This window comes from Alligator sinensis, unplaced genomic scaffold, assembly GCF_000455745.1.
Source record: "Alligator sinensis unplaced genomic scaffold, ASM45574v1 scaffold237_1, whole genome shotgun sequence".
NCBI lineage: Eukaryota > Metazoa > Chordata > Crocodylia > Alligatoridae > Alligator > Alligator sinensis.
This window is the reverse complement of record NW_005841849.1, coordinates 520,762-545,576: the sequence shown is the minus strand read 5'-3', so window position 1 is coordinate 545,576 and position 24,815 is coordinate 520,762. Positions and strand designations below refer to the sequence as shown.

Below are 24,815 nucleotides of genomic sequence, written 5' to 3'. Positions count from 1 at the left end.
GGCGAGGACCTGGAACCAGCTTCCAAGAGAAGTGGTGCTGGCTCCTACCCTGGGGGTCTTTAAGAGGAGGTTAAATGAACACCTTGCTAGGGTCGTTTGACTCCAGTACTTTTTCCTGCCATGGCAGGGGGTCAGACTTGATGATCTGCTCAGGTCCCTTCTGACCCTATCAACTATGAAACTATGAAACTATGCCATCACCTGCTTACAGTGCCCTTCTACTGTCTACATTAGACAGACTGGGTGATCCCTACATGATAGAAATAAAGGACACCACTCTGACATCAGCTGCAGAAAGACATGTAGGCCTCTGGCAGAACACTTGGACCTCCCTGGACACTTCATTGCTGACCTGAAGGTGCCTGTTCTCAGACAGCAAACTTAAAAACTGATTTGAGTGGGAAATTGTAGAAGAAGAAATCATTCACAGACTGGACTGTATTAAGTATGGTTTAAATGGAAACTCTGCATTCTTACACATTACCTGGGTTAACTTTAGTGACTCCTTTGTTCCGATGGCTTTACTGCTTCTTAGTTTGCCTCTTCCAGCACTGCCCCTCATTCCCACCTCCTCCCACTGTCCCCGTCCTCTGTGGTTTGTATTCTAATTTTTTGTCTCCTTTTATTCTGCTTTCTGCAAATCCTTTCACAGCACCTGATGAAGTGAGCTTCAAGTCTCTGAAGCTTGTGCTGTATATATCTACATTGGTTAATCTATAAGGTGCAAATCTACCCTGCCTTCTCCTTGATGTGACATGACAATTTGATTCTAATCCATCCTTGCTTCATTGCTATGTCACCAGCTTGCTCCTGTGCTCTAGACTTTGCAAAGACTTCCATTTGGTGTTAATGCAAATCGTATTCCATGGTTGTAATTACCAAAGGCCAAATTTGCAAAAGGATATCTTTGCTTTGGCAGATATCATCTGTATGGGCAGGATTTGCATCAGCAAATTAATGGCAAGGGTGAATCAGAGGTGCAAAGGCTGATTCTACATCTTCAGTTCATCTAACAAGCGCAAAAATGCAGGGGCCCTTGTGATGCAAGAGGTCAAGGAGATGATGACAAGTTTCCTTTGGCCTTCTAACCTAGAAAAAGATACATGCAAGTGACATGGGCAAGAAGGAGCTTCTTAGAAAATGTTCCTCTGCACTAACCTCTGAGCTGTCATGTCAGGGCTATATGTTCATGACTGGGGGCTAGAAAGAGACACTGGTTCTGTGCCTCATGACATGAGGCATACCCTCACCATCAAAGGACTAGGACATGGCACAGCCATTCCATGAATTATACAGTATAGGTGATGTTGCTATCCCAAGTATGGTGCTGGGTGTGTGCCAATAAACACACCCAAGGCAGTGAGTTTGTTAGCATGTGCCAAATGCCACTCCAAGGAGGCTTGCTCATAGTTGTGGGTGAGCATTTAGAGGGGAGTTCTTTGGTTAACAGTTGCCTGCATGCTCAAGAGGCTGGCCTTGGTTATGGGGCCATCTCCAGTCATATGTTCCTATTTTGCTTGGGGCGTAGTATGCATGGGACATGGGTGCTCTTTTCTCTTGCGCTGGTCAAGAGGCAATGTCAACATACCTTTAGATTACTGCACCAAAGTTCAGGCCCAAGGTTCAGTTCAGCCCAAGCTAAACTGACATGAATTTGGACCCAGATGTCCAGGAAGTGTAAATAGGTGCAGCTCATGTAGTGCTGAATGTACTTGCACAACACCAGTTAGGAATTTAGCCCAAAGCATTCACAGTTTTCTGGCTTTAGCTCCCGGTGCTTTTTCTCTTGTCACAGATTTCTGAACCTACGATAGTGTGGCATAACTAGAGTGTTCATGGGAATGGTTGTATGGACTGGAACGACAAGGCAGCCTTGCCAGAAACTCAGCCTGGGGATGACTTTCTACGAGTTGGCAACAAGGTAAAGAGAGAACAGCTCAGTTAAATACATCCTGGGACAGCTCTTAGTCTCAAGGACACCGGTGTACATCTGGAGAAATTTCCCCTTAAGTAAGTGAAGAATATTACAGGGACACAGTTTAGTCCATTCATAGCACCTGATGAAGTAGGCTGTTGCCTACAAAAGCTCATGTCTCTGAGCCAGTTAGTCTGCCTTGCCTTCTGCTTGACTTCAGACTAACCCAGCTAACTATCTCTGAACATTTTATGCTTGTGTCACCAAGATCAAAGCCTAACTTGATGTCTATGTAGACAAGCGAAACTCTCCAAGCTGTTTTGTATCCAGTCCAAAATCAGACTCCTAGTTTTAGAACCAACTTGTTTTAACTTGCACCAAATTCCAGGCAACTGATTTCAGTCTTACTTGCATCAGTCTAATGCAACTGGTTCAGAGTAAATTGGTGCCATTGAAATCGATAGAGTTATGCTGGCTGACATCAACTCAGGATCTGGCATTGGTTTAAATGCAGTTACCATGTTTTTAATAGTTGGTTCCAAACTCTAACAATTTTTAATCTCTGAAAGTTTTGGACCAGATTGTTGGCTTCTAAAAATCTGCAAAGCTTCATTAGTAGAGTGACCATAATAATTTGAGGGAAATCTAGGATAAGGGAGGGGCCCTAGGGGGTGCCAACACAACCCCCTGACCCATGGCTCCAAGGAGTAGGGCTGGGCAGGACAGTGTAGTTCGTGCACACACACACACACACACACACACACACACACACACACACACACACACACACACACCCCCTGCGGCTCTTCCCTTCTCCCCCCCAATCTACCATGCAAGCAATTCTTCTCACAGCCTAGTGGCATCTGGACCAGAGAGCAGCCCTGGAAAAATGGAGGCAAATGGTCTCCCTGGAAAAATGGAAGCAAAAGTCTTAGATTGGCGCAAACCCGCCTGCATGTGCTTGGCTCCTGACTTCTGACTCCTGGTTTGCACCAACCCGGGGCTTTTGCTTAATTTTTTTTCCAATGTCTGTGACATTGAGACAGCCTCCAAAATCTGGGACTGTCGTGGCCAGACCAGGACATACGGACACCCTATCCATCAGGCCCTTGAATTCTACAGCAGGTAAACTGACACTGTCTGGAGTTGGGCAGCCTCCTTCAGGTCCTGTCTAGATTTCTGACCACAGTTCTCTCTAGTCTGTGTTGCCCTTGATAATGTAATGGTTGACTAGAGTAATCCAGAGCAGAGTCTGGGACAGTGAGATGGAGTGAGGCATGGCTAAAAAGCATCTGCACATTTCTCTGTCAGTCCACATCTTCCTTTGCAACAACTTGCTACTCCAATCTTGGATCTCTTAGACTCTACCTCCCCCAGGCTGCAATGTGATAACTCTTTATAAAGTAATGGAATACTGTGATAATGCACAGGGAGAGCTCAGTTGCTTGATCTTAAAAGCGAACTCTAAAATACAGCCCGGTGAGTCACGTTTCCCACATGGATTGACTGGAATATTTTGCAAACACTTTTGGTATCTGCTTTCCATGAATATCCCCAGGCATGTGGCTTGCTGGAAGGAACATTCAGGGAAATATGTTTTTATTTGAAGAAAGCAAATTGACCATTTGAAAATGCAAGGACTTGTAATAAAATGACTAAAAGTTCTTCATCCAATCAGAAGAGAGAAATAAATCACGTGACCTTTGTGCCCAGTCCAAAAGACAGCTCAAATGTCTAATGAGCATTAAACAGAATGGTGACCAACACATACTGAGTGAGCTAGTTAGAGTAACAAATCCATCAGTGAAAGCTGCAAACTGCTCACAGGAAAATTGCAAGCAGTAAAAGAAGCAGAATTTAATACAGTGGTTTATTTGCTAAGAGTAATTGTCTGGGCTCTAATCAGCAGCAGGTTGCTGATAAACGTGGTTGGGCAGATGGCCCAAAGTTCATCCCTGAGGGAACCAAGATTAGAACATTGCAGGATGTATGGCCCTGGCACGAGCTGCCTGCTTTACTCAGTCACTACGTACCCAGCCAGTTTGACTGTCCCTCCCTTATACGGAGTCAATGAGATACATTATTTTACTCCTCAAGGAATATAGGGGAGATATTTTTGGGGGAGAGGCAGTGTGCAGCAGTGTGAGTTGGAGTTGCTCCCTGCTTATGACCTGGCAAACACTTGTTCCCAAATCTTGTCAAAGGAGCCTCCTCTCTACATCCCTGTGATGTCTGGTTCAGGGCTACCTGCCTGCAACTCTCTCTGCCTGGGGCAGCAGTCCCACATTGTACCAGCACCTCCACATGAAGAGAAAAGGGGTTATGTGCCCAGTTTATGCCCACCTGGCTTGAGTGACAGGAACCCTAGGCGGAGAGAGATCTTGGGCCAGATGCTCTTACATGAAAGAGCTCTTTACTCTTTCAGACTGCTGTACCTGGTCAACCAATACAGCACAAACATTCCCTGCTGGCTCTGGTGCCAAGGTGTTTATATCTTCCTAACATCTATGAATGTAGCATGTTGGTCTGTACTTGCCTTCTCTCCACTGGCATAGGTTCTGCTCTTCCCGGGCAGAACGCTGACTATCTTGCCATCATTGATGAGGATTTCTGCTGGGCAGATGGTGTTATCCAGCACCACCCTGGTACTCCTCACCGTCGTGACCTCGAACCCAGCTTCTGCTCTGGCTGTGCCTTGGTGAGGTTGCAAGAGAATGGCAAATAGAGTTAGACTCTGAGAGCATGGGGCATTCAAGGAGCAGGTTATATGGTCCAACTGCTCTAATTCTGGCCCCCAGAAGGGGAGAGAACCTGGCAATGGGATACTGTTCTTCAGAGGGTGATTTGGAGGAACGAGTCATCTTAAAAGGCATGACTAGATAAAACATTGTTGGACTCTAGCAGGACTGATTCCCCAGCACTTCTTGGCCAATATCATTTTCCTCTCAAGAGCTCCCAAAGGTCTCTGCTAGAAGTATGCAGCAGACAGCCCCTGCCTCAAAGATCTTTTAGTCTAAAAAGGAGAGGCACTGATGAGGTGGGGAGGGGAAAAGATTAGTGCCCCAAGTTACTGATAGGGGGCAGAGACCTAGAAAAGTAAGTGAGTCTGTGCACAGTCACACAGAGCCAGAATTGACCCTAGATCTTCTAGCCCTGCGCATGGTGCACAGAGCACCCTTCCTCTCAGACCTACATTTCAACACAGCCCTAAATCTCATGCCCAGTGTACTGGTGCTTATTAATTCCTAGGTTGTTTTAGGTCTCGGCCAGATTGGTTTGCCATTAACTTCCATAGGATCAGGATTTGGCCCCTATAAGGCTGGGGTTATAGTTGCCAGTTTTCACCTTATGCTTTGAAGAAGGGCTTTCCCATACACTGACATGGGAAGGAATAGGCTGGCACAGGCACCTGCACACACAGGCACATCAGCGTGCATGGGATATTCACATCTTTCTCCAAAGCAGACTCCATCTATTCCATGGCTGAGCCATGCTGAGGGCTGCTCAGCCTACAGCTCTCACAGCTGTGTGCACTCCAACGGGCTTGTTGACCACGTGCAGAGGCCAAGACAATAGCCTCAGCGAGCTGTGAGGGGAAGACCTCTCTTGCTGGATTAATAAGTGTTTGAAGGAAGCTTCTGAAGTCTTTCTGAAGTCTTTCTGGAAATGGTAAGGCCAGCAGGCCCTGTCTGTGCTAATGGCCAGCATTCAAATGAGCTCCAGATCAGGACACCCTGTTGGTTTCCTCTCATATTATTGCCTATTTTAATCCTTCTAGCATAGGCTTGCTGACTCCAGGTCTAGTCCCAGCAGGAAGCTTCTGGCCCACAAGGATTAAACGGTCCTTAACTGAATCTTCAGGAGAAGAAAAGCATTTCTCCCTACTCACCTCTTTGCATGACTTCACCTTTCTTAGACATCTTAAGATGGTGTGTGCTCTGTCTGGCTCCTGCTATTGCGGTTCCTCTGACTTTGTTTCCTTTGATGATGGTTGAGAGACTCTTCACATGAATGTGTGGTGCAAGGGAGACTTCCCACTGATCCCTGTGAGGTTGTTTCCCTCTCCCCTTCTGGGGCATGACAGGGAGGAGACACTGCTTGTCCAGTTAATGTTTGACGATCTCTGCAAACAGTGGAAATGGAGTCTTCCATAGCCTTGACCTTTATCAACTGGTTTATTTTTTTTTAGTACTGGGGAAAGCTACTAAAATGACTGTGTAACATGAGTCCTTGGTACAAACAAAGCTGGAGCCAGCAGATACAGTACAAGCTTCCTCTCCCAACCACGGTCCTGGTATTGGAGGGCCATCTCAAGGGCTAGTTTGGACTTGCTTGCTTAGCTCTTCAGTTGTACAGTCTTCTGGGGTGTAGTGATCATGGGCCGATTTTGATGGAGTAACTTGGATTCATCTGTATCCTAAGCTCTGACACAACAGGGTGCAACACCTCTATCACGTGGCCTGGGGCTTTTGTAGCCAGCTGGTAAACAGCAGAAAGCATGTGTAGATGCTCCTTGCACCTTCAGTTGGCAGCTGCTGTCGCTTCTAAAATTGGTGCCTCCCTGGGTGTACTGTATGCTCTGTAGGGCTCCATTTCCACAAGAAGTGCATGTGCTTTGGCTGTGATTGTTGCTATCACATGTTTTGACTGCAGAACAGAAGTGATGGAGACCAAGTTGAAGGCTACAATTCAAGGTGATGTGAAACTGCTTCTTGGGATCAGGATGGTCATCTTGAGGGTCTCACATTCAGCTGTAATATATAGAATAAACAACTTCCATCAGCTGTTGCACAGGCGGCAGATGTCATTGGCATGCAGGGACTGCTGCCCTAGGCCCAAGAATGAGGTGGGGAGGAAGTGAAAGGCTTCATCCACTTGTGGGGAATCATTGTATGGCACTTGGCAGATGATTTTACAAGCACCTTCTGACTCACCCTGATGATACTTGAATCTTGGAAACATGATAGTTCTTAACCATTATTTATAGAGCAATTTTTTATATTAAGGAACAGTGCCTGTTGCCAGTAACACACACTTCCTCTGGGTTTCTCTGACTCGATTCTTACAGCAAATCTTCTATATAGGGCATGCCAAAGTGAACAGATGACAGCATTATATGATGTCAAATAGCAGCAAGCTCTATTATTGCCTATGTCATCAAAGCTTTCTCTCTTCCCAAATCTTCCCAAAGGGAGACCCAATGTCCTCCAAGCAGTAGTTGGGCTGGCTTATCCTGCCACCCAGAGGTGTGTGCAAATACTGGAACTGCTTTAACTCCTCACTGCCAGAGTAACAGGAGAATGTGAAGGCCACAGCCAGTATGCTGGGTGCTGTACGTATGCATAGAAGAGACATTGTTCACTGCTGGGGTGGGGGAGAGCTTTAAAGATGAATGAGTCAGTTGAAACCAGCCCTTACACTTGCAGATGCTCATGTTAAACAGTGCTGATCAGCTAGAACTTAGTGAACAAATGAAGTAGGTTTCTGCTAGATTCTTGGGCTCGGAGTGATATCTGAATGACATGTGGCACCATGAGCAAAACAAACTAAGAAAGTGCCTTCAGTGGAAGGATGGAGCAGTCAAAAGCCCTCAAGGGCAAACTCTGCAGACGTGGTGAGCCAGTAGGGGAGGTCTGAACAGTACTTTGCTATCTTCATCAGCAGAAAGGAGGACAGCATCATTTCTAATGGTGCCTGGTTTCAGTTAACCAAGACAGAGTAGGGGACTCTGAAGCTGTTTTGTGGAAACGTGAAGAGCATTGCATTCCATGTAAAAATGAAACCTAAGTGCAGTGTCTTCTTAAAAAGGTCCAAAGGGCAGGTGAAAGAGCAGAGCTTATGGCTGAAAAACCAGTCTTGCAAATGTACATGGCTGAGTCCTTGGTAAGAGATCTGGTCTAGTTGGGGATCTAGGACTAAACCCACCCAATCTGTTGGGAGAGAGCAACTAGAATTGGTTAGGCCAAGGCAGTCACCCAGCTGAAACGGAAGCCTTGTGGGACAGGCAATGCTCTGGCACTGGACATCATACAGATCCTACAATGCTACATGACACAGGAGTATGGAAAAGACGTGATACAGGAATATGGAACTCAAAGTTGGATTTGGGGGAGGGGAAGCAACCAGCATGTAGAACTGCACAGTGTGGCAACAGCACAAAGCAAGACAATGCTCAGTCTCAGTTACAAGATGAAAGGACAGCAGTGGATTGCATCACTATACAAGACTGCATGCCAGTAGAGTCTGCTTAGCATGGGGAGAGGTTGATGCATCCAGAGCTCAATCCAGGTTCATTAAGAGCCATGGGCAGCACTGCAACAAGCAATGACTTGGAAAGCAAAGGGAACATCTTATTAATGTTGAGTTGCATGTCTAAGTCAATGTGATGCCAACCAGTGACACCAGCAGCCAAGGAAAAGCCCCAAGCAGCAATGGGTAAAAACTTGGGGTAGTCAGTAGTGATCTTCTCTATGCAAAAGGAGCTGTGAACCAAGTGTCTGGTTAAATAGCAAGAAATTGGAAAAGGGGCATGGCATGTCATTAAATCCAACAATGGCTAGTTCTTGATGGTACCATGGAAAGTGTATCCAGACCTTGGGGGAACCAAACAACTGAGGAAGACTTTGAGGAGTCTGCAGTGGCTAAGTAAGCTCTCAAGAAAGTGAAGAATAGGGATGATGCTGCTGAATCCTTCCACCATTTGCTTCCATCCAAAATTCCTCTTGCCTTGAGGTAGAGACTAGAAGATTAGTTGGATGGGTGCCTGACTCTGGGAACCAGAGGGTGAGTGGAAGAACCAGCCAGGTGTGGGCACTCATTGGTCACTGTAAGAAAAACTGAATTAAAAAGGGGAGCCTGTATTGGAGATTTTGGAGGGCATCAACTGTAACACTACACTGTAGACTAAAATATGACTTCTTGCACAAAGATCTAGTTAAATGGGTCTTACAAGGACTTTTCACAGAGATGAGGGTGAAGGGAGTGGATCTGTCCTCCAGGAGGACATAAAAAGCATTCCTCTGTCATTACTGCTCTCTGTGGGGTGAATTGCCACAGCCCTTTCTCTCTGTGGGGCTTTTGCACACTAGATCAGTATTTGAACCTATCCACTGACCTGTCTCCTGCCCTGCTCTTCAGCTGTGCTGTTGCAGACTACAAGCCTACTACACCGATCATGTGTATGGCCCAGCAGGTCTATGGCCCTGCTGCTCTCTGGTCCTGCTGCATGAGGCAGGGATACCCGGAGGCCGTATTGACTTTCAAAGGAAAGTGTGTCCTGGATTTATATATGGTGTTCCTGCCTTGTTATATGCATATACTGCCAAGAATAAATCCAGTAAAGATGCTCCTCTCCATATTACTGATGAGCGTGAAACTCATACCTCACAAATAACCACAAACATTATGGATCTTTCCAATTTGGGTTGGATAGGTTTAATATACGTTGTGGGAGTCTGATAAGCCAAGTGACCTAGAGGCATGACAGCCTTGGTATTTTTTGTCTCTCTTTCTTTCTTGTTTTTTTCTCTATTTCTTTTTCTGTTTTTTGCTGGCAGTTGATTCTCTCAGCTATTAATTGGTGCCATGCCAATGACAGGTGCCTGCTTGCTTAGCACAGGGGAATGCCCTGTGGTTCCTTTTGCAACAATAAGCAATAAAAGCCCTGGGGAGAGTCAGAAGACATGCTAAACTGTTACGTTTTCTGTACTGACAATAAAATTCTCCTTCATCTACTTCCAAGCCCCTCCACAGGCAGGGCACATTCCATCCCAGCCCATGGGACTTCTAGCTTGGTGGAAAGTCTTTGTACAATAAGCCCCACATTGTGTGAAAGCATTGACGGAAGGCTTCAAGATCAAACCCTACGTTGTCACTTGAGCTGCCCTTTTCAGCAAATTGTGCATTGATGTAATTTCTAGCTGCTTTGAAAGTTGCTTTAAAATGAACCTTTTTAATGGGTGTTGCATGCTTAAGACACTTGTGTCACTTGTGTACAAGATGTGGAGTCCTGGGAAGTGGTGATCCTTCTTGCTAGAGCAGCAAGGATGGAGATGCTTGGGGTGGAGAGAGGACTGAGCATCAAGACATCTTAGCTTTAGCTTCCCTTCTAGGAAAACAAGAAATAGTCAGGGCCCCATCTTATTGCTTAATGCCAGTTCAAGAATATAACCATCTAGGATTGTTTGCTGCTCATGGGACACCATATTCAAAGATAAGCAGAGCTACAAACTATTTATTAAAGAAAGGGGGGAAAAATAAACACACACTGGCTGTTCCAGTTTATCTTTTTTGCATGCTGCTCTGTTCAGTCTTTCCATAGAGAACCTGCTGTGAAGGGTGGTCCACCTTTGGAGAACTCAAAGCACCTTGGTCCCCAAATTAGAAGGGAGATCTAGTCCAGTCTATCAGGGATAACTAAGGCTTCAAGAGTGTCCTTTTTTGATACCCAAGCTAGCCTCTTACAAGTAAACTAGCTTATATGGAGCTCAACACTAGGCAGCTAGACAATAGGTAGATCTGGCTTGGATATTGCTGTATCCATTGCCTACACTGCAGCCCAGCAGAGCAAGAGCAGCTGATGAGGACATACATATGTGTGTGCTTCTTAACTAAACAGCTCAAGTACTGATAATAATTTAGCCTACAGCAGTACAGAGCTCTGCCTAGGCTCTTGTCCAAGTTTTTTCTGAGAGTACCTGATGGGTTTTTCAGCCTCCTGTTGCTGTGGCCCATTGCTCTCCATATCTGAGTTATCTGGCTGCGGCTAGGCTGGGCACATCTACATCAGCTGAAGTCATACATTACTTCAGGTAAGTTTGCTTGCAATCATGGGTTGCAGCTCTTTAGGATACTTCGTTCACGGGCAGCCAGACAATTTGTAAGTGGGCAAACTAAGTCTCTCAGGAACTAAGGTTCTAAGGAACTAAAAGGAAGCTATTCAAAGGGGGTGATCGTTAAGAATTTTAATCCCTTCTTTTCCTCTGCTTACCTACATTAGCTCTGTGTCTCCTATGCATGTGCAGAAGCTCTGAGTACATTGGTGTCTAACAAGGGGAATTGTTTGTATCTTAAATGACTATAGTTTTTCAATATCCCACTAAAATAAAACTTCTAAACCTAATTGCTTGGCAGTGCTTTAAAGCTTCATTTTACCATCTCATTGGGAGTTGCCATTTGAATTGGAAAGTTGCTGCTTGATGCTGCTCTGTGTCCATTCTGTTCTTGGCTGCCCAGCAGAGAGAGACTGAGCAGAGCTGAAAGTCTGTAACGTGGAGGGTAGGAATAGTGTGCCCGTTACTTAGTTTGGACTGTGGTGTGTGCGGTTTTGTTGATTTTAACCTTCTGTTTCCATAGCTTAACGGAGAAGCGGGGGAGACCTTATTCTGGCTTGGCTGATTTTGAAGCTAGGAGTTGTCATCAACCTTTCATTCGCTTGGTGCCTTCTAGCAAGTTTAGCTTATGAATTTTCTCCTAGGTTTGCAGTAAGGTTTTAATGTGTGTTCACCTTGGTATTACTATTACGTATGCATTCCTGGCAGGAAGTTCTCAGATCATCTTTAGGGATTTAGCTGTATTTATACAGCCCGTTTGTGATGCATTTTTAGTTTATCATGGTTTAATAGCTATGAAAGTTGCTTGAAATAAGTTCAGACATCCTCACTTGTGAGATAACAAGTCTTCCAACCTCAGAATAGTTGGAATAATAGAGAAATTTCAATCAATTTCTCAGAGTCCCTTAAAATTTAAATTGCCATGTGAAAAGTCATTGTCTCTTAACAGTCCGTCCATGTTTTTTAAGGAAGTGGCTGAAGCATTGCCAGATAAATAATTAAATTCTTGTATTAATATTGTATACTCAAATGGCTTTTTGTATTGCTATTTGGTCTAGCAAGATTCTTGAATTTCATGTTGGTACACAAAACTTCATCCCACTTACATGAGAATGGCATTAGGATGCTATTTTACTCAAAACCTTGCATTTCAATATTTGAAAAAATATGTCTCCAAAAGAAGCAAATGCCATTCTCAAGCAATTAAGGGAAATAGAGCTTTGAAAGAGAATGAAAGATAGATAGTAGTAACATGTGACTTAGTATGAAGGCTTAAAGAAGAAATTACTATTCTTAATGAAAGTAACTTTTATTATTCAACTTTTTTACATTAGTATCTTCTGGCTACAAAGGGAGTAGGTAACATAAAGCTTAGAGTTTGGTAAATCTAATGCATCCCTGCTTCTAAACACAAGAGCTTTTAAAATCAGGACTCTTGCCTAAGTTGAGGTAAACTATCTTTGTACTGGACTGACTTTCTAGAGTGCATGCATTTTCGAAAGAATTGCACCTTATTCTTGGAGAACTGTTGGTATTGGTTATATTTGAATGAAAATGGCCATTGGATTTATGACCTGCTATTTGCAGCGTAGTTATAACTGGCAACTAAAGACCTCTCTTAAATATTTTATAAAAAGCACAGATCCCAAAAATCAATGCTGTGATCTGGAAAATGTATACAAGCAGAAGAGAAAATGATATCAAAAATTCCTTTTAAAACTGCCTTGCAGAGTCTGATTAAGCCCACAGTTGATATTTTATGACAATGGCATAATTGTCTTTAACACTTGAGGCTTGTCTTTGGGTGCAAAAAACCAGACAGCTCCCTGAATTTGTTTAGTTAAGTCTGAACATCTCATAAGCACGAGCTATATTGAGGGTATAAAATAATTATAGTTATCTCTCAGATTCACTAATGGCACAGGAAAGCTTATACAGAGCTGACATTATAAGAATATTTATTAGAATTTTAACCATTTGTGCATCAGTACTGAGGTTTCCCGGTTACACAAATTGCCAATTGCTTAAATCATGAGTGAGACCTTATGAGGGTTGATAAGGCAAGATGCCATGTTTATTGATTAAGCGCTTAATACACACACACACACACACACACACACATACACCCCCCATATTCATTTCATACCCCAATTTCTATTCAGCACTGGTATACATTACCAGTCTTATCAGTACTTGGATCAACTTAGTGGCCAGCCAAGTTGATCACGAGTAGCAGCCAGGCTCCTGCCGGTCCATCTCATCAGACAAACCCATGCTTCAGAATGACATGCAGAACAAGACCTAAAATTGATATGTCTCACCTCATCTTTTATAGCCTTGTCAATTCACCCAGTCCTCTGGGCTTTGCTATGTTATTCCTTGAAGGTCTATTGCCGTTGTTCTCTCACTGTTCTGGGGCAGATTCTTCTTGTTTTGGTCTTTTATCTGTCTGCATTCGTCATCCAGTTGCCAGCTGAGGTTTTCCTTTTCCACAGACACACTCTCAGCCATTCTCTCACACATACAGCATACAAAGGTCGAATGCTTATGTCAAGTTACAGAGCAATACAAAATGGAGTTTCTTAAGGCAATGCAAAACTCAAGAAAATACATAAGATTAAAAGCAACTGGCAAAAGTCTATTTGTATAATATTCCTTTCTTTGATCCTTCAAAACATTTTGTTTTGAATGGATCACTGTATAGTTTTTACAAGGCTATATATTGTAAAGCAATTAAAGCATGTGATTTGAATTTAAAATATGTATGTGTTTCATCCAACACACATACAACACATTACAGTCAACATTATTCCAGCTAATATAGAAAAGATGATAATAGACTGTAATATAACATTTAGGACCGTCATCCATGAGATGCTACAGGATGAATGCAGAACAAGACCCAAATTTGATATGTCTTGCCCCATCTTTTATAGCCTTGTCAATTCACCTAGTCCTCTCGGCTTTTGCTGTGTTATCACTGTGTTCTTTCTTGAAGGTCGATTGCCATTGTTCTCTTGCTGTTCTGGGCTGGATTCTTCTTGTTTGGTTTTTAATCTGTCTTCATTCTTCAGCCAGTCACCAGGCTGATGTTTTCCAGACACACACTCACCCATTCTCTCACACATAAAGCATATAAAGGTCGAGCACTTATGGCAAGCTACAGAGCAATACAAAATAGAGTTTCTTAAGGCAATGCAGAACTCAAGAAAATACATAAAATTAAAAGCAATAGGCAAAAAGTCTATTTGTATAACATTCCTTTCCTTGATGCTTCAAAACATTTTGTTTTGAATGGATCACTCTATAATTTTTGCAAGGCTATATATTGTAAAGCAATTAAAGCATGTGATTTGAATTTAAAATATATATTTGTTTCATCCAACAACACATGCAACACATCACAATCAGCATTATTCCAGTTAGTATAGAAAAGATGATAATATGATGTAACATAAATTTTAGGACCACCCTGCGTGATGGTGACCATCCCTTGAAAATATCATACAAATGGTGTATCATTATTTGTCTAGCTTGTTCAAATACTCTCAGAATTTCTGAGACTTGGTGTAAAATAGTTATAGTACACAGTTGATTTTGTTCTCATGTTGTAGTAGTAAGACAGCTAATTTATGAATTCTTTTGTAACCAATAATTTAAGGTAGCCCAATTGATTCCTAAAGAGAAATGGAAATCAAATTATTCCATCTCCATGGATGATTTCCTTTAAGATGCTTGTGCAATTCAAAATGCTCAAAAGAAAAGTAACAAAAACATAACAATATGCTAATAAATCTTAACAAAGCAATAAGCAAAGCTAAGTCAAAATATCCAGGGTTCGTGCCATGCAGTTTCTAGCATCATGTGCAGCCTCTATATAAGTATGTTAAATAATCGGTCACGTTTGATTCATGACACACAAATACATTTAAAAAAATAGAAGAACACAACAACAAATACAAATTAACACTGGTTCTCCTTCATCAGTATTTAACAGCCACTGGTCTTGTAGTCCATCGGTGTCATTTGGCATCCTGTGGCTTTCAAATAAATTTAATACATTCAATTTTATACACCACTGAATAACTTGAACTGAAATACATGTACCCATTTTGATTCGTCTTCCCAATTGTATTTCATATACCACAGACTAAGACAGTTAATGATAAACACCAGTCCAATTCACTTGGAATCCAAAGTATTTTTTTCCCCAGTTATAAATATATAACTTGATCATAAAAATGTGTTGCCAATCTTTTATTTCTGTATTTTCCCCTGCATTTGTTGAATGACTTTGTTCATTCGTATTTGAAGGATTACCTTGTTCTCTTTTTAATTGTGCCAACCATTTATACATGTTGTAGTTAGTGGTTTCTCCCACATCATTAAACTGATCCACATCCATCACCAACTTCATGGGTCTCCCCTCCTTTGATGAAACAGTGATTGGGACTCAGAAGGTCAGATCTCTTCTTTTGCACATTGGACATGATTAGGTATCCAGGGTTTCACATCATTTTACATACTCGTTCATTCTGTATTTTGTTTTAATCAATAAAGAATTTCCTTTACTTCTTTATACAAATACTGATGTGCTAAGTTTATTAACTCTTGCTTTTCTCCACGAGTCTCCCCTCCTTTACCAGATCTTAGCCATATCCTTTCTGGTCTATAGGGTTCACAATCCAGCAAGCTTCATTCTAGAACCAAGAGAGCTCCTCCTGAAAGATTGCATGTGACAGATTACACACCACACACAGTCCCCTCGGAAAAGCTCTTCCTACCTCCAAAAGGAACCCCCCAAACTATGCCTCTGATGAGCTCACTTTTCCTTTGCCCAGAGTAACTCTGGGCACGGTTCTCTATTTACATAGCTGTACCCTGATGTTCCCAAAACAAGACGTTACGCTCCTATAACCATGAATGATGCGTGTCCCTGGCGGCTGGGGGGCACAGTGGTGCTGGCAGTGATGGGAGTGCTGCAGCGGTGGCGGGCGTGCCGTGGTGGTAAGTGGGGGAGTTCCTGCAAGTGCCGCCAGTGCTGTTGGCAGCAGGGGAGGTAGAAGGGGTGGTGAGTGCTGACCATGGGTCGTCGACCTACCCACAGATGTCGCCGGCGGTGTTGGTGGTGGTGGGGGGTGAGCGGCAACCACCCGCAGGTGCCACCAACAGTGTTAGCAGTGCCTTTTTGTAGGGGGTGCACCGCCATGCTCAGGGGGTGCACATGCACCCGTGTGCACCCCCTATGTGTTACCACTGCCCCTATGCCAGTGTAGATGCCAAATGCACCCGAAGGAACTACCTCATCATGGATGCTGTGGGAAAAGTTCCAGCTCTAAGGAAAGATGGGCTGCACCCGTGTAGCAAACGCAACAGCAAGAATATGGACGAGCAGCCTCGCCTTGTTCCACAGGAAGGGCTCTTTTTAGCCTGCCCCAGAAGGTGTGTGTGGGGAGGGGGGAAGCAGGGGTAAAGCATGCAGGCACCATCTTGGCAAAGACTGTCTAGCCAAGTTCCATTTCAGCTACCTTTTCAGCTACACCCAGTGGCCACAGAGAAGCATCACAAGACACTGGGGCCCACTCCTTTGACTGGCACTCCTTTTCCTGGCAGTGCAGCGGGATACACCAGGAGCAAGCCCAGTGGGGTCAGAGCAGTTGCAGGGGTTCAAATCTGCCAGAAGAATCAAGCCCAAGGCAGGTCCTTCTATGCAGCCTAGCAGGCCACGCACCAGCTGGAAAGTCCCTTTAACTTATGGCTTGCTTAGCAACTTTGTAGCGATATGTAAACAGTGACCACAGTGGGAAACCCACAAAGCCTGTCCCCATGCTTGCAACCTGCACATGGCTGCCACCCTACAGCTGCCCCATGCCTCACGGCAGCATCAAAAAGGAGGATGGAAGGGATTTCCGGAGGTCATCTAGTCTAGCCCACTGCAGAGGCAGGATGATTCCCTACATCCAAACCATCCCAGACAAGTCTTTGTCTGACCTATTCCTAAAACTGAACAATCAACCCTGAGGACAAGGTAGTTGATAAGTCTTGCTCTACTTCCTGGTGGGAAAAGCAAGTGCACTGGAACCATGATGGCCACTAGCACAAACCAGCTCCTGGAGCTGAAGTTCAGAAGAAGTGTCAAGGATGGCATAGTTACAAGACTCAGCTCCTGGTTGGCCAAGCTTCCCAACCCTCCAGCAGCTCCAGAAAACATCCTGATGTGCCTGCAGAGACAAAGCACCTAAACTGGAGCAGCACCATGATGTCTTACCCTGCTGCTCTATGGTGGTTGTCTTAACCAGTACCAGAAATAGGGTAGATGACCACTGGTTCCAGAGATCTTTGGAGCATCTGGGACCAGGTCCCAAACTGCACAAGCCAAACATTAGAGAGTTGGTCTCTTGCCCACAGTCCCCAAGTGCTGTACACTCCTTAACCTATTTACCCTGTGGGGTAGGGCTGTGTCCTTGTTTCCACTCTACAGAGGGTGAACAGTGACACAGAGACTTTAAGTGTCTTGCCCAAGGTCACACAAGGACATTCAAGGCCATGAACAACACGTGCCCTCGGCAGCTGGGAGGGCATGGCAGTACTGGCAGCGGCCGGAGCACCGCAGTGGCAGCGAGAGTACCGCAACAGTAAGCAGGGGAGCTCCCGCAGATGCCGATGGCGGTGTTGGCAGCGAGGGGGAGCAGCGACTGCCTGCAGGCATCACTGACAGTATTGGCGGCGCCTTTTCATAGGGGGTGCACCGTTATGCTCAAGGGGTTCACATGCAACTGCATGCACTCCCTACGCGTCACCACTGCCTATAACAATCTCTTCTAGGCTCTTCACTGTTCCTGGGGAGGTAGAGGGGAGAACCAAGTTTCTCCCTCACTTTCCAATCAGAAATTCTCTGCCACTGCCTGAGCAGATGTCCAGTAACATATCCTGTCTCTTTCTGTGCCTTCTGCTGCCTCTATTCTCTGGGGCATACAGAATCCCAAAGTATCTGTAACATGCCTCTCAACTGTCTCTGATCTCTCTGAAGCTGCACCACCTGGAAAACACTCTGTCTTGCCATAACCTTGGCAAGACAAGAGGCCTCCAGGTTCTTGACCACCTGGGCAATAGTGATCATCGCGTGATGGAATTCACCATCCAGCGTAGAGTGTCAAGGGCCCGCAGCAAGGTGGTGGCCCTAGACTTCAGGAGGGCCAACTTCAGTGAGATGAGGAGATTAGTGGGAGAGGAACTGGGGTCCTTGAGGGCAGAGGAACTCAGCGTCCAAGAGGAGTGGTCGTTCCTTAAGGAAACGATACTCGGGGCCCAAGGGGTGTCCATCCCGACAAGAAGCAAGGCGGGCAGGAGTGTCCAAAAGCCCCCCTGGCTCACCAAGGGTGTCCGGGAATGCCTGCTTGCCAAAAGGGTGGCGTACGCCCGGTGGAAGGGGGGTGTAATCTCCAAAGAGGAGTATACCTCCTCTGCTCGGGCCTGCAGGCGGGCTGTTAGGAAGGCCAAGGCGGAGATAGAGCTCGGATTAGCGTCCAGGATTAAGGATAACAAAAAGTCCTTTTTCAAATATATTGGGAGGATGAAGAAGGCGCCGGGTAATGTGGGGCCCCTGCAGGATATGCGGGGCAATCTGGTGGTTGCGTCAGAGGATAAAGCGGACCTCTTTAACCAATTCTTCACCTCCGTTTTCTTGTGCAGGGACCGGGACTTCCCTGCTGTGATAGAAGCCGGACGCGAGGGGATCGCCTTCAGACCTCAGGTTGGGGAGGACCGGGTTAGAGAGCTTCTGGAGGGGCTGGACGCGTTCAAGTCAGCGGGTCCGGATGCTCTCCACCCCAGGGTGCTGAGGGAGCTGGCTGGGGTTATTGCAGGGCCCCTGGCACGGCTCTACGAGCGATCGTGGTGCTTGGGCCAGGTGCCAGACGATTGGAAGGTAGCTAATGTGGTCCCCATCTTCAAAAAAGGGAAAAGGGAGGACCCGGGCAATTATAGGCCCGTCAGTCTTACCTCAATCCTGGGGAAGCTCTTTGAGAAGATCATCAAGGAGCACATTTGTGATGGGCCGGCATCCGAGATGATGCTCAGGGGCAATCAGCATGGATTTATTAGGGGGAGATCATGTCAGACCAACCTGATTGCCTTTTATGATCAGGTCACAAAGGCCATGGATGCAGGTGTCGCGGTGGATGTAGTCTTTCTGGACTTCAGCAAGGCCTTTGACACCGTCTCTCACCCCATCCTAATTAGTAAACTAGGCGACTGTGGCATAGATGCCTACACGGTCAGATGGATTGCAGATTGGCTGAAGGGTCGCACTCAGAGGGTGGTGGTGGATGGATCATATTCGACTTGGGGGGAGGTGGGTAGTGGAGTCCCTCAGGGCTCGGTCCTGGGCCCTGCGCTGTTCAATGTCTTCATCAGCGATCTTGATGTTGGGGTGGAGAGCAACCTGTTTAAATTCGCTGATGACACCAAAATTTGGGGGGAGGTGAGCACGCTAGCAGGGAGAGAGAGATTGCAGAAGGATCTGGATAGGTTACAGGGGTGGGCAGACAGGAACAGGATGCGTTTCAATACGGACAAGTGCAGGGTGCTGCACTTGGGTAGTAGGAACCAGCAGCACACTTATACGATGGGGAGCTCCCTACTTGAGAGCACGGAGGCGGAAAGGGATCTTGGTGTCATTATTGACTCCAAGATGAACATGGGCCGACAATGCGAGGTCATGGTTGGCAGGGCTAACCGGACCTTGTCGTGCATCCACAGGTGCATCTCGAGTAGAGCCAGGGAGGTGATCCTCCCCCTCTATGCGACGCTGGTCAGGCCGCAGCTGGAGTATTGTGTCCAGTTCTGTGCGCCCCATTTCAGGAGGGATGTGGACAACATGGAGAGGGTCCAGAGGAGGGCCACCCGCATGATCCGGGGACAACAGGGCAGACCCTACAGTGAGAGACTGCGGGACTTGAACCTATTCAGCCTCCACAAGAGAAGGCTGAGGGGGGACCTGGTGACCGTCTATAAACTCACTAGGGGGAACCAGAAGGGTTTGGGGGAGACGCTGTTTCCCCTAGCCCCTGCTGGCATAACAAGGAATAATGGGCACAAGTTGATGGAGAGGAGGTACAGATTGGACATCCGAAAAAACTACTTCACAGTCAGGGCGGCTAGGAGCTGGAACCAACTTCCAAGGGAGGTGGTGCTGGCCCCTACCCTGGGGATCTTTAAGAAGAGGCTGGATACTTACCTGGCTGGACTCATTTGAGTCCCGTTTTTGTTTTTAGGGTGAGTGGTTTTGTTTGTGTTTTTTGGGTTGTTCTCCCGCCCTGGCGGGGGGGCGGGCTAGAAGATCTATTAGGTCCCTTCCGACCCTGAAACTATGAAACTATGAAACTATAACCTGCACTTGTAACCTACACCTTACAGACTCCACAGAAAACACACAAGACTGCTTGTGTAACCAGCCACAAAAGACTGTAACCCTTTCCAAGGACCCTAGATTCAAAAGCCCCTGTCCCTGTTCATTAACACAGCCTTTCCAGCAGAGAGATTATTTTCTCTGCTCTCTAGCTTCCTAGTGAAAACGCAAGAGGAGGTGATTACTTAATCCCAAGTGGACCACAGCACGTAACCATGTCCACTACTCTGCCTGACCTAGGCAAACAAAGTCTCCCAGTCAGCAGTAACAAACAGCCTCTCCTGCACAAAACTTACAACCCTAGTCACAATTACCATACAGCTCTACCTTACTACAAGTCTTAGCTAACCCATCTAGAAAGGGTCACTCTACTAACAATTTCCTGGATCAGTCAGGTTATTGCCCTTGTGTCCTGGCAAAGTGGCCAATTGTTGGACTGAATTTTAGGAACCAGCCCCTATACCTTTGTTCTAGGCTAGTACAACCCTCAGACCCACCACAGCACCTGCCAGTTGATAGCAGGCGAGTTTATTTATACAGAGCGATAACAAAAAGCAACAATACAAACAATCGAACAATTCTAAATCTACCAATCCTAGGGCTGTCATCAGAGTCAAGGTACATCTGGCCAGGATGCAACCTTTACTTCTGAAGCTCTCTCTTAGGTGTCATCAGTCTGGAGGTGGGATTCTGAGGCCCATAGCCACCCCCCCGTAGGGTACATGAGACGGGCTTCTGGTATGCCCTCTGTCCATGGTGGCCTTGGCAGCCTTTCCAAGGGAATGGGGACAGGGACCCTCAAGTCTTTGTTTTTGTCTTTTGCAGAACAGCCATCTGCAAAGCTTCAATAGACAGCTGACAGTAAGGATTTTTCAACTGCTTAACCTGTTTCTCTAGATGTTAATTAATAAATTCCTATACTTCTTACAACCTTCTATTCAGATACCACCTCTGTTTCAACACTTTAAAGTCCACTTGCCTTAAGTCACACAGTATATCTTAAAATCCACAGTCACCAACCACACAACACCTAAATTTACCCTTCTAACCCTCAGGGACAGCTACAGCCAAGGATTAGTGGTAGGAGCGGAGATCCTAAACACCCTCCCTAGTTTCTTGGGTAATCTATAACCAAGAGACATCTATAAATTTGTTTCCATAAACTTGTTCCTTTGGTGTGCACCCTTAGGGTTGTAGAATTCCCTGATCCTACAGGAGAAGTTAGATTCTCACTGATTAAGAGATTCAGGGATGTTTTTGTTAGGAGAAAGAAGGAATGAGTTATAAACAAGTATCCCTACCGGTATTCTCTGTTGTGGTTTCTTTCTGGAGACTGTAAATGAAGGAAGATGGTTTGTATGACATTTGGAGCCAGATCCTCTGCTCTTCTGGTTTCAAACATTGGAGATGCTCTGACTTGCATCATGTAAGGGTAAGGGCACACAAATGAATCATCAAATGGAAGAGAAGCAACTATGCTGTAACAGTTTGCACATGGGCAGTTGCTGGAGATATTGTAGATATTCACCCTTATTTACCTTGGGATAATTTGTTCATGGCCCACAGCCTTACTAGACCATTGTCTTGCATATTAACTGTAGCAAGATATTTTGGTGGAAAGCCCTTACTAGATTTAGTCCAGTGAGCATACAATAACATATTGGTAGGCTACAGAAAGAAGTTTCTTTAGGACCATGACTTCCTTGACTTGCTTACCAAAAGGTACCCAGCACTCAGAGATGTGGATATACCACAACAACATGCCCAAATAGGTCCTCCTGGCACTGCCTATTCCTAGCATTCCCTATAAATGCCCACATATGCACAACTTGGCCTTGGCATCCTCCCATTCACCTGCAAACTCTGCAGCATGCTTCCTGCGGACCATGGGTTTCAGCCATCTGATGCATACATCACAGATCTCTACAGCAGTCTTTCTCTTTTGTTCTTCAAGCTCACAACATTAACAGAAGTGTTGTATCACCAAGGCCTGAGGTAACAGGTAGTCCTAGGAGGGTTTTACCCCATTATGAGGCATGATAGGGAAGAGAGAGAACTAGCTAGACAAACTGTCAGTCTCCTAGAGAGAAAGGGGGGAGATGCATGTTGTTGCAGAAAATTTTGGGTTAGGATGCTCTCCATAAAGCTCGTGACTCCCTTCTAGTTTGAGAACCAGAATTGCAAGGCTGGTGAGGAATGGTCTCTGGAGCCACCTGAGCCTCCTTTAATGTGTATCGAGTACTTTGGATGGGAGGAGGAAAAAGAGCTGCTTTTATGGGAAGGTATCCTTTTGTACCACCCTCCTTTGATCTTGTTGGTTTGAACAACTCTTTGGCTCAGTCAGCTCCAGTCTCCCTATGGTTCCCTGACTGAGATATCTTCACTTCCTCACTGGCTACTAGTTATGTGATGCTCTTTATATATTTATGTTTTACCCTCCTCCGCTCTTAGTTGTCTTGCCCCTTTTGGCAGCATTGGAAGGCTAAGACTGTCTAGGCAATCTTGGTCAAATTTGTGTAGGCTTATCACAAGGATGGCAAAAGCAATGCTCATCCCCTGGAAAAAACTTCCAAGTGCCCACTCTGAAGTGTGGTAGGGCAAATGTTTCTCAACAAAATGTTCAAGTGTCTTTTTAATGTGACAAAGTGCATATGTGTGTGCACCTACCTTAATTACATTTCTAAATGGTTGAGTCTTCCCTAGAAATGCAGCTAGGGGCCAGTGTGCCTGCTGACCTAAGGTATGTCTTAAATCAAGCACTCTCATCCCTGGAATGAGGTTTCCCCATGAGCTCAGGTACTTCATACCAGAGTATCAGGACTTCTGGGATTTGAACTTGGATCTTACATGCCTATAGGTAGAATCTTAGACTACAGCACCACACTAAGCACCTGGCCTTAGTCTGCCTGGGCCCTCCTGTGAGGGCCATGATGGGAGACCAAGTGACTGGGGGGAACCAATGAGATCCATAAGCCCTTGATGGCAGGGCTATAAAACCTCCCACTTCTTGCAGGATCTTATGCTAGCATTGTTGTGGTTAGGAGTTGTTGTGTTTGTTCTCCCAGCATTGAGCAATGGCTGTCCTGACTGTGACTATCAGGTCCCTTGGCTTCATACCCCAGCAAGTAGATGGATACTTGGCTTTGACTTTGGCTACCTGGGGTCTGGTAAACCACTAATTCTCTAGGCCCTGACAGTGGTTTCTTGTTTCCTGGGTCCTGGCTTTGCTCCTGCTCCTTGCCTATGTCTTGGTTGTAGGCCTGGCACATGGTGTGGTTATAGCGTGGCTAATCTGAGTACTATACATATGAGAACTCCCCAAGCACCACCAACTTGGGTTCATATTGCTTCTGGAAAAAGGGTGTCCTTTTCGTTTCCAGCTGGGAATAGGGGCACCAAGGCAGTCACCAGAGGGATTGCAGCAAGGATCAATGTATTCCAGCTTTTGTGGATAATAAAAGCCCAAGGATGCAGAAGTATGGTGTACAGTGCAGGCTGCACAAGCCCACCACAGATCCTGGGTGCTTCCATCAGGGGCTGAGGCTGGCATTGCTGCCATCTCTTCCTCAGTGTTACCCCGAGATATAGCTAGTTTCATGCTAGCATGAGTGTGCCTACCCTTGTTGAATTGCATGTTATACAGTATGATGCAGCTAAAACCTGAGGGAGTAAGGTCAGAAATGTTCCCTGATAATGGAACTCAGAGGCAGGGGCAGGGATAAAGTCCAGTCCTCCAGGGCAGTGGGCTAAACCATCAGGCTGTCCTGCAGTCCATGCCTCATTCCTACATGCATTCAATTCCTGCAACAAATGAGGCAGGGTCTTGTAGCCGAGTCTCCTGCACTCTGGAGCTCTGGTCATCCTGAGCGTGGAATGTGCTGGGGCTCCAATGGACAAACTAGTATTTGGTCATGTAAAGAGAATGTAGCATCTTTTGTGCACATGGGCCCAGGATTATGGCTGCACATGAGATGGAGCCAAATCATTGACTAGCTCTGTAGTATTCCACAAATAAGACTCGGGTTTAGCAACAGTCCTTACTGCTAATATCTTTTATTAGACAACTTGCTACCATGCTCTGGGTGGCGTGCTGAAGGAAAGAGGTGCACAGGTGGTATTCTCTTCTGTCCTACCAGTGAGTGGACATGGAAGATGACACGAGAATTGCATTAGAGAGACCAACTGGCGGCTTCAGCAATGGTGTCTTGAGGCAGGCTTTGGCTTCCTTGACAATGACCTGCACATCACGACGAGAGACATGCTCAGTTGGGATGGGCTTCACCTGTCCCCCAAAGGTAAGCATGTGTTCTCTTCTAGGTTGGCAGATCTCCTCCAGTGGGCTTTAAACTAGGTTCATTGTGGGGAGGGGATGATGAGGGCGGGGAAGCTGTGGACCACCAAACCATGTGGCACCCACAAAGACAGCCCAGCCTGAAGAAGGAGAACATCGGGAACCTGCAATCCATGGGGCGGCCACCAGTACACCACAGGTAAGCAATAAGCAGGTAAGCAATAAGGGGCCCTTTGGGCATCAGAGCTGGGGGGCAACAAAGGCGCCAGTCACAGGGCTCAAGTGCCTATACACTAGCGCTAGGAGCATGGGGAGCAAGCAGGATGAACTAGCACTCCTGCTTGCAGAAAACACCTACGACTTAGTAGG

The 24,815-nt window shown here is 45.7% G+C and overlaps 1 protein-coding gene across 1 annotated transcript in view; it reads right to left on the bottom strand.

Moving 5' to 3' along the window:
• LOC102379568 (allantoinase, mitochondrial-like) overlaps window positions 1-24,815 on the bottom strand; it is an 83,655-nt gene that overhangs the window by 12,538 nt on the left and 46,302 nt on the right. The window contains exon 2 of the mRNA XM_025209067.1: window positions 4,452-4,745. Coding sequence (XP_025064852.1) covers window positions 4,452-4,745 — 294 coding nt within the window. The remainder of the gene's footprint in view (window positions 1-4,451; window positions 4,746-24,815) is intronic.